Genomic DNA, 10,715 nt, shown 5'->3' on the forward strand with positions numbered 1-10,715 from the left:
CATAGTTTGCTGATTTTATAAATAATACTTTCAAGCAAATTGGTTGAAAATTGGGTAAAATATGATGAAAACCCGTGTTATAAATCACAGATTAGTAGTAACATGTGTTAGTATAAGTAGATTCAGAAAACTACGTTTTATAAAAATTCCCACCACTCAAAAGCCTACTCAGATTGACAAAAAACCATTTTTACTGTATACCGTTATTCATTACGAATCAATGTGTGTTACATGTTTACCAATATCATTTGTCTGAAAAGATATTTATAGACCTCAAGTAAAAGTGACGTATTTATGACCACAAATTCCTTTTTTTTTGTATGCCGTATATCATAATTTATTATGTGTTTCAATACATCGATATGTTGTTAGTAAGATAACACAAGTCACACACACACACACACAAGCACATTTCTGAAAAAAAAATGGTCATATTCTTTCTAGTCTAAATAAAACATTTTACATCGTAAAAACGTCGTTCAAATTGTGTAATAAAACTGATTCCTTTGTGAATATAAAAAAAAATAACTGACTTAGATGCCATATAAAATCATTTTGTAACAGCGTTTTAAAATTGACGCAGCACATAACCAGTTCCACGGCTACATGATCTGAAAAGGTTAAACAGTGGATAATTCCTTTACATTTTTTACAATCTTAATTTTTCATCCTATCTTAATTTGACTCAAACAGAGAAAATTTGTCTATTATCCTCCAATCTATGTACATTTCTAAATACATTTGCTATTTATAATAAAATCTTAAATAGCAAAGATTCAAATTTTGTGCAAGAGAAAGTAGAAGGACATTATCCTCCACATAATTTGTACTTAAAAAAAAAAATTCAAGGGTAAATGTTTTTCACTAATTACAACATAATAAAAATCCAAAACAAGCATTTATTGCTTCACATAGAATCAACAAAAATTGGCTCATGCTTTGTTTTTATAGCTTCTTGGACAATATTTCTTCACCGACATGATTAAAAAATAGCTTTTTACATGAACACACTTCAGGCAGAATTAAATTCTATCCTTTTACATCTAGAAGGAAAGCATACAGCATTACATACAATAGAATTTTATTTATGGCAATTTAACAGTTTCCAATTTCCATTTCATTCTCTGTAGGTTGTTTTTCTTAATCAGTTTTCTATCCTTTGTATGAATGGTTTTCAATTTTAAAACTATTTTTACCTTCACTTTTTCTTGTTTTAAAAAAATCATGGTTTGTTATTTCACACACCTTGTTAACACAAATGCTGGAGATTAAAAGACATTTTCAGATAAAAAGGAAAAGAAGAGAAATTAGTGGCAGAATCTTAAACGTGAGGGCCAATCAAATATAAATTATAATTTGTTTACACAGCTTTGTGATTAGATAAAATTAAAAATTACCTTATTTTTCTACATAGTCTCCTTCAACAGAAATATAATTTTCCACTCGAAAGGTAGCTTCCTGATCCCATAAAAAAAATATATGGCTGTCTCAGCAACCAACTGCGCACATAATGCTCAACTGCAGCATCATATTTGAATCTTTCTCCTCCTAAAGTGTCCTTCAGCAAACCAAACATGGAAATCACACAGTGAGAAGTCGGGACTCTGTATGGTTCTTGTTTAACAGGTGAGCAACGAATTTTAGTAAGTTTATGCAAGTCTAAGATGCTGTGGCCATTTGCATGGCTCATGGCCATGTGTTGTCATAGAGAAGGAGGACATTGGAAATTGGTTGCTGGCATCATTTGTTGCAATACGAAGCCCCTGACATCATCCAACAACTGGCAGTAGTAAGCCACATTTACAGTCCTTCGTTCATGCAGGAAATCAATTGGCAGCAAACTTTTGAGTCCCAAACACATTTGCCAAAACTTTTCCAGCTGACATGTTTCCTGGTTTAATCAGTGCCCCTCCCCACTTTTCCATCATTTTATACTTGTTCTCTTGCTTTCCAGGTGTAATGGTGGACCCATGTTTCATCAGACAAAATCCAGTTCAAAAGTGCCTCTCCTCCTTCCTCAAAGCAATTCAGAAGCCACTGACATGTGGAAATGTCTTTTTGAACATTTCTCTATGCCTCAGTGACAAAATGTGAAACCCACTTCACTGACAGTTTGCTGTACCCAAGAGTGTTTGACAATACTGTACGCACACTCAAAAAACGTATGCTTATCTCTAATGCAATTTCAATGACAGTTATGCAGCGGTCATCTTCCACAGTCATGAATAGCCTGAATGTTGTGATCATTGATGCTGGTCTGTGGACAACATTCATGAATTTTGTACTCCACTATATCACAGCCACAGCAAAATTCTTTGGCAGAATCAAACACTTCAGTTTTTGACAGAGTATCATCTCCATACTGTCTCTGGAGTCGAGGATTTGGCAAGAAATCAGATAACTCACTGTGCAACAAGCAATGGTACCTCTTGCTTAGAGATTCTGCTGCTGATGTGGGAACACGACCTACGAGCATCGCTGGCCAGTTGCTGCCCTCCACACATACCCAACTAACTACCCACAACGCCACATCATACTCACTGCTCTTCCTCAATCTGCATGATAAAATTCCAGTTTATTTAAATGAGTCATAAACACTAATTGCAAAGGTTGCAAGCAACATATTAAGGCAATGAAATTGGTATAAAAATACAAGTGTAATAAAACTGTAGAAGAAAACAAGCATTGTCATGAAGGAAAACATATAACCAAGGATATATAAATACTTTGAGGGTAAATGGAGAATATATCATCAAACCAAATGACTCTGACAATCCCCAATAAAAAATTATTTTGATATTAATCTTAGTCAAACCAAAAGAATTTTAATCTATAAAAGCAATACTTCGTAATCTACTTGCATTTATGAAAGTAAAATATCAGTTACTATAATATAAAAAAATTTACTTAAGTAAAACATGAAAAAAAAAGCCTATAAATAAATATACATTTGGTTAACAATCAATACCTCCTGTTCTATATATAATTTCCAATAGCGTCCAGTAGTTGGAAAACCTGTAACTAATTGCTCAAAAAATGGTCTAACATCTTGAATCCATCTTGTCTGTGCTTCTCTTATCAGAACCCCCCATGCCTCTAAATCCCACTGATTTTCATTTATTGCTTCCTGGGCTCTTTGTAGTTTTTCACTGCCCCAGTCCTAGAAAATAAAAAAATAATTAATGCAACATAAGAATTTAATTTTAAATACAAAATTAAAAGCACACACACACAAACAAAAAAATATATAAAGTTCAAATAATTCTGTTACCAATTTATCACAATATATTAAAAAAGAAACAAATTTTGAAGCAATTTTCCTTTTTTTTTTTTTTTACACATTTACGTTTTACAAGCTCTAAGGCACTTCCTGGGGCTGTGTAATGCTTAATTGCTGATCCAGCCCTGGGAGGGGAGGATCAGTGAGATAGGAAGTTTAGTTGGTAGAGTGCAGACACATATACGCACTCTTAGTAACATCTTGCAGAACCTGTTAGTGAGCCCAACACTCAGTACATAAATGGTACTCCTCCAACTCACCGGGGGGAAAAAAAGGTTCAGTACACACAATCATTACTTACCTAACTTTCTTAACCTAACTAAATTCAATTAAATTTTGCATAAATTAAGTTATTTACTCCTTCTTTCTTTCTCCTGTTTAGCCTCCGGTAACTACCGTTTAGATAATTCTTCAGAGGATGAATGAGGATGATATGTATGAGTGTAAATGAAGTGTAGTCTTGTACATTCTCAGTTCGATCATTCCTGAGATGTGTGGTTAATTGAAACCCAACCACCAAAGAACACCGGTATCCACAATCTAGTATTCAAATTCATGAAAAAATATCTGGCTTTACTAGGACTTGAACGCTGTAACTCTCGACTTCCAAATCAGCTGATTTGGGAAGACGCGTTAACCACTAGACCAACCCAGTGGGTTAAGTTATTTACTCCTAAATAATGTTTATTGCAGATTTTGCAAAACCCATACCTTAAACTTAACCTAATTTAGTCTTAAGTGGATCTAATCTCATTCCTAATTTCATTGAAATCAAATTATTTAGTCTGAAAGTAATATATAATATACTTGTACAGTGCTGAATTACAAAATTTTTGGCAAGGGTACTGTGTCATTTATAAGGGACATAATTTGGGTAAAAGGTGTATCCACTGAATAATTTCAATGGTAATGAATAATTTAGATCCTATATAAGGTAAACTTCAGAGTTCATCAAATCGGAAGTCTCAAGTCCATAACTGTACATAATTACCTGAAGGCATTAATTACTGCATGCAAATTTTATATATAGAGAAAAACAAAAACTAATATAAATCTATGTACACAGTAAATTTGAATTAAACTACATAAATTGAATATATTATTCAATTGATTACTCATGGGATTTTCTAATGTTTTTAAGAGGGGTTCTAGTGGAAACTCCACTTGGGGCACAGATAATTAGCTCCAAAACAACTTTGGAATAACTATTTCCACACAATTTGAAAGCGAGTTAGTTTTAAATTTTAATTTTACATTTTTCTAACAAAATACACAAATGCTACTTTCAAATTGTTTGCAGTAAAGAAAAGAGACCCCTAGGTCTCTTGAGCTTCTATCAAAATATATTATATTATGTACAGTTATATTTTGTACAGTTCTTTCAGTTATCTTCTCAAAGGAATAAAAAATAAATTTTAACTCTTGTTAACATCAAAGTTACATCAATATTACAAACAGTGTATCTATATAACAATCTAATTACACAAAAATGTTATTAAATCAGTAATAAACTAAATAAATATAAAAAGGACAATAATACTTACATAGATACATTTATAATCAAATCCAATTTTTGACACAGTATACACTATACACTTTTACATAAATAAATGAAACCACCATCAAATGTTATCAAATAAGTACTCATTCATACTACACACTAAATTTTGTACATTATTTTTGGATAAAATGAAACATAAAAAAATTAAATATTTTTTAATTGGGCTAAAAAAGTGAGCAACATAAACAACATTAATGATAGACTATTGAAAAACTAGAGTAACTTTGGTTATGACTGCCGAGTCAATCCATTTGAAGTGTCCCAAAAAAACATAAGTTGGTTACTTCAATTCAGAAAAAATTGAAACTTACCCCCTCTTGTTTCTTACATATTTCAAGACCTTACAACTAATTTTTTTTTTTAATTTTTTATTTCAGCAGTTTACCTGTGGCGGCTATTTTTGTTACAGTGTGCACACCTATTTTCATGATTGTAAGGGTTTACGGAAAGAATCATAACTAAACAACTATTCGTCCTGAAAGGATGAAACAAAAAGCAATTTATTCATATTTTCTCAAGGTAAGAAACTGGTCCAGTGGTTTATTTATCTATCTCTTCTTTCTATGAGAAAATTATCTATAAAACTGACCAAGAAAACCTGTGAAATTTCACTTTTGGTACTTTTTTCAAGAGGCAGGGATAACATACACAGTTTGAATTTTTTTTATATGTAGGTATATGTTAGTAGTTTTACCGTAAATATTAATGTTGATAAATACCCTAAATTTTTATGAATGTTTGAAAACTAATTTTTTTAAAAAGATTCAAATTTTGGCTTCATACTCTGATGGGGCTAGTGATAAAAATCTCAAATTTTCACAACTTAAAGTGTTTTTGTAGATATTTATGGCAAAAAAAACATTTCTTGAGCATTGTACTAATAAAAGTTATAACCTCTCAAAAATCATGAAAAACCTGTTAAAAAGCGATACAATTTTGACTAACCAAATAAGTGCTCCAAGAGGGTTATTTCTTTTCTTATTTGCACTTTACATTTAGCCCCTATGTTGTTGATGTTGACATTAACAACATTTTTTTTAAATTACTAATGATAGGTCATAATTTAATGCTAACTTAACCAATATCAGTAACCTAATACAATTTTTATTCAAAAATACTTGTAAAACTTACCCAAACTGAGATTTCAATCAGTAGCCTACATTTTTCAAGAATTCATTTTTAGGTTTATATTGGTTTATTTTTGTAAACACTATCGAAGAAAAAATAAATTTTAGCAAAATTGTAATTATTCTTCAATGAAATAGCCTGTAGCAATGAAAGTTTATTATTTAGTATGGTTAACAAACAGCTGTGATATCTCTTCTGATAATTCTCTTGAAATTGTGTGAGAACGACCTGTCACTGTAGTTAGTTCAAGTGATATCAACTTTCTCAGGACTTTGCAGATCAGTAGCCACACTTTGCTTTCTCAAGACTTTTGAAATGATGTATGTAGTCCAGCTGGGTGGAAAAACTGATCCTGCACATTGTCATTTTCGAGGCTAATATCTACCACTTCTATCCACCACTGATCACACAAGCAATAGAGTCTTTTTCCTAATATGAAAGTGGTAGAATACTTGACACAGGATGGTCTTCATAGTCCGTGGAGTCTGAAGTAAAGTAACATCTTATAATGCCTTCTGATACAGAAACATACTTGTGGTAGCTTCTAGTACCAACTCTTACACAGCAGTCAAAACGTTTTTTGAGTTTCTGAAATCTTAGTTATCTCATTTGATTTAATAAAAAAATACTTGATGTTTTGGTACTTATGTATTAACACCACCGCAGCTACAGCTTTATTTAAAAACAAAGTAGTCAATCGGATTTTGGTGGAAAATGGGCCGATATAGAGTTTAACATAAATAAATAAATATTTATTTTATAAATATAATTTAACCAAACATAACCTACGCTCGCTAACCTTGACTAATTAACACCGTAATGTTTTGAGTATTTATTTAATAAATTCAATAATTATTGCAATTTATTATTTAAATAATCAAATTGCAATAATTAATTTATTAAATAAATACTCAAAAAATTACGGTGTTATTTAGTCAAGATTAGCGAGCGAAGCGAGCATAGGTTAAATTTTGTTAAATTATATTTATAAAATAAATATAATTTAACAATATAACAGAATATAAACTACCATTTATATTCTGTTTTGAATCTGTTTCGACCCATTTTCCACCAAAATCCGATTGACTACTTTGTTTTTAAATAAAGCTGTAGCTGCGGTGGCATTAATAAGTAAGTACCGATGTTTTTAAGCTTGTGATTACAAAAATGAATAAATTTCATCAACGTTTAGTAACTGACAGTTTAATGGCCTTTGCCTCTCAATTTGTTGTTATTCCCACATTATCACAGGCGTTTTTCCCATGGGATGATCCAAAGAAATGCTATTCAGCTACAGGTCAGTCTTTTTTGTGACTGCACAAATTAGCAAAATTCTTTTTATTTTTATACTGACTTGAAGCACCATCAATAAAATTGAGTTTTTAATGTTCTGATGTTCTTCCTTGATATGGTCTGTTAAAGAGTTTTTGAAAGCAATAAAATGTTGCTTTATTGTGCTTCAAGTGATCACTTAAATACAGACACTTTTGTGTTGTAATACATCATTTTCCTTGAAATAGATCACAAAAGGGTGAACTGTGGCTTGGCTGTTGACCCAATGGAAGCTTTGTATCTCATCTTGAACAAGAAATGAAAGTTTTATAACACTCTTCATTCACATAAATTCCTACAGGACACTGTTCTTCCATTGTTATAAGTGAAATTAATTGAAAATAATGTAAAAATTTAATTGATTTTAAAATTTGCAAATACAATATTAAGTAAAACTTATTTAATAAACATTTCCAAACACATGATGAAATTTGAGACACTCAGAAAATATTAGGTCACTGACTAATGTCAGACTGACCAGCTGTAACTGCAAAGCTAAATGTTGCAACAAGCATAAATGAGCATGTTGCAATATGAATTTTCCTGACGACTGGAAATGACTTCAAGCATCTGTTATAACATGAACGCTGTAGTTGAATGGTTTAAGCAAGTCTATTCCAACTACAGTAATAAGTATAAAAATATTAAATTGCTAAGAAGACAAGAACCCCCCTTGGAGCACTTATTTAGAGAGTTTAAATGATATTGCTTTTAACAGGGTTTTCATGATTTTTTTTAACTTTTTTAGGTTACAACAGGTTATAACTTTTTTATTAGTACAATACACAAGAAATGTTTTTCTTTGCTATAAATATCTACAAAAACACTAAGTTGTGCAAATTTTAAATTTTTAACACTAGCCTCTCAGAGTTATTTTAAGCCAAAATTTTAATCTTTTTAAAAAAATTAGTTTTCAAACATTAATAAAAATTTAGGAGTAAGTATATCACCATTAATATTATTTATGGTAAAACTACTAACACATACCTACATTTAAAAAAATAATTCAAACTATGCATGCCATCCCTGCCTCTTGAAAAAACTACCAAAAGTGAAATTTCACAGGTTTTCATGTTCAATGTTATAGGTAATTTTCTCATAGAAAGAAGAGATAGGTAAATAAACCACTGGACCCATCTTTTACCTTGAGAAAATATGAATAAATTGCTTTTTGTTTTATCCTTTCCAGGACGAATAGTTTTTTAGTTATGATTATTTCCATAAACCCTTACAACACAAAAATATGTGTGCACCATAACAAAAATAGCCGCCACAGGTAAACTGCTTAAATAAAAAATAAAATAGTTCTAAGGTCCTGAGACATGTAGGAAACAATTAGGTAATTTTTAATTTTTTTTTGAATTGGTCAAGCAACCACCCTTGGGTCACTTCAAATGGATTGACCCTGCAGCCAATAAAGTAAATCTTTCTTCAATAAGCATATGTTGAATGTTTATTTTTAGTTACAATTAAAACTGGTAGATGCTAAAATTTGCCATAGTGACTTGCATGTAACAAAACTATGAGTTAATCAATCACAAAATAATTAATTTGTATATAAAATACATTTACATTTTTTACAAAGAATATTGTTAAAAAGATTGGGCCTATCTGAAGTATCAGGGTATGTAACTCGGCAAAGTATAACATCTCGTTTTAAAGCTTAGATTATTTCACAACAAATATGCATATACGTAATACATTTTTTTTAATAGATAATATTGACATTTTTAAGTTAGCTAATTAATGCACAACCATAACACTGCCCAATGTTTTGTATTTATACATCATTAAACTAGATCTTGGAAGCTCTGGAAGAAAACAACCCCAAACGCCCCAATTCTATTTCTTAGGAAGCCGAACAAAACATCCCCTCATAAATTTTGGCAAGAACAAACTGTTGGCCCTACTTGATTATTAACTACAGCAGAACTATATACTCGTAAACTAGTTATCTATGGTAGAAAAAATGATATATTCACAAATAAAATTCAATCACAAAAAAACCAGTTGATGCCCACTACAGCAACGCCAAATAACTTGAAGTGTTCCATGAAGTTAAACTTATAAAAAAAACCTTACGGAATCAACATTCTGAAACGCGGCAGTTTTTCAATATATATTTCAATTTAAAAATAAATTCCATAAAATTGGACAATTCGCACAATAACACTAAATCAATACTTCGGTACGAATGCAGGCGTCATAGACGTGTAACTACCATAAAAAGCATATTTTTAATGAAAATAGAATTTAGCATTACATACCACCTCAGTTCTTTCTTGCTGTTGCTGTTGTTGCACCTGTTCTGTAGTCATCGTTAACGAATTAAAATAATCTTCGAGTACACAAACAATGTATTTCAATCACTACCGACCCAGCAACCCAAGCTCCATATTGAATAATAGTATGAACAGTGTTACCAACAAAATACACACTGAATGTAGACTAATGTTAGAACAACCAAATATAAAAAAATTAATAAAAACTTTTGCAGTATTTTAATGTATATTTTATCATTCAGACATCATATTATTACGTATTGCAAATAATGTTCACTGTATCGAAACATGCAAAAAAAAACTAAAACCAAAATTGCTAAATTTAAACATAAATTCTCTCATGGTAAAAATGAGAAGTACTGTATTGATACGAAAATCGAATAAGATGTAAATGATATGCTGGAATTATTGCATCGTGGTTATGATAAGGATTATTTTTAATTTAGAGAAAATATAAGCGTGGTAACTCCGTAGCCAAGTTTTACATTCTAAATTTAAACTTCATAATTAAAAATTCTGCTCATACTAACATCGAACATTAGACATAGCTGAAAAAATACTTTTAACAATTGAATAAATGTGATTTATATCATTCAAAAGAGATGTACTTTACAATTTTTTTTAAACCTCCGGGACCACTGTTAGGGTATTCTTCAGAGGATCAGATGAATGTTTTGTAGCGTGTGAAAATGCCAAGCCTGACCGGGATTCGAACCCAGGACCTCTGGATGAAAGACCGAGACGCTACCACTCGCGCCACGGAGGCAGGCGCAGAGGTCAGTGTAAGAGTAGGGATAAATCCATGTTTTAAATTTAAACTGACAGTAGAAGTAGGCTTACTGTGTTTTTTTGGGTCCAACCCAGGACATATTTTTGAAATTACTTAAAAGTATTAACAGTTTACCGAAACATTAAACTTTATTTATTCAGTTGTATTTTTCACTAGACATGAATTCTTTTCAGAAATGGTTTATTTGTTTTAATTACATCATAAAATTCACAACAAGAAAGTTCTGAATTAATTTTAACATTTAGCAGATATTTAACAGTAAGGGTACTGAAAGTCAACCCCTTTCTGTAGACCAATTGTTCTTAGTAATTAAAAAACCTCACAACTGGAGCAGATGTCCCA

The 10,715-nt window shown here is 31.0% G+C and overlaps 1 protein-coding gene across 2 annotated transcripts in view; it reads right to left on the minus strand.

The window, feature by feature from the left end:
* Positions 1-9,835, minus strand: part of su(f) (cleavage stimulation factor subunit su(f)) — a 114,039-nt gene extending 104,204 nt beyond the window's left edge. The window contains exons 1-2 of one of the 2 annotated variants that reach the window (XM_075364541.1): positions 9,569-9,834; positions 2,969-3,160 (exon numbers count right to left, since the gene is read on the minus strand). In XM_075364541.1, coding sequence (XP_075220656.1) covers positions 2,969-3,160; positions 9,569-9,619 — 243 coding nt within the window. In that variant the 5' untranslated portion in view covers positions 9,620-9,834. Of the gene's footprint in view, positions 1-2,968; positions 3,161-9,568 lie in introns of both variants that reach the window. The other variant, XM_075364539.1, reaches the window with a different exon arrangement.
* Positions 9,836-10,715: the final 880 nt, after the last annotated feature.

The sequence above is a fragment of the Lycorma delicatula genome, chromosome 4 (assembly GCF_047948215.1).
Source record: "Lycorma delicatula isolate Av1 chromosome 4, ASM4794821v1, whole genome shotgun sequence".
Taxonomy (NCBI): domain Eukaryota; kingdom Metazoa; phylum Arthropoda; class Insecta; order Hemiptera; family Fulgoridae; genus Lycorma; species Lycorma delicatula.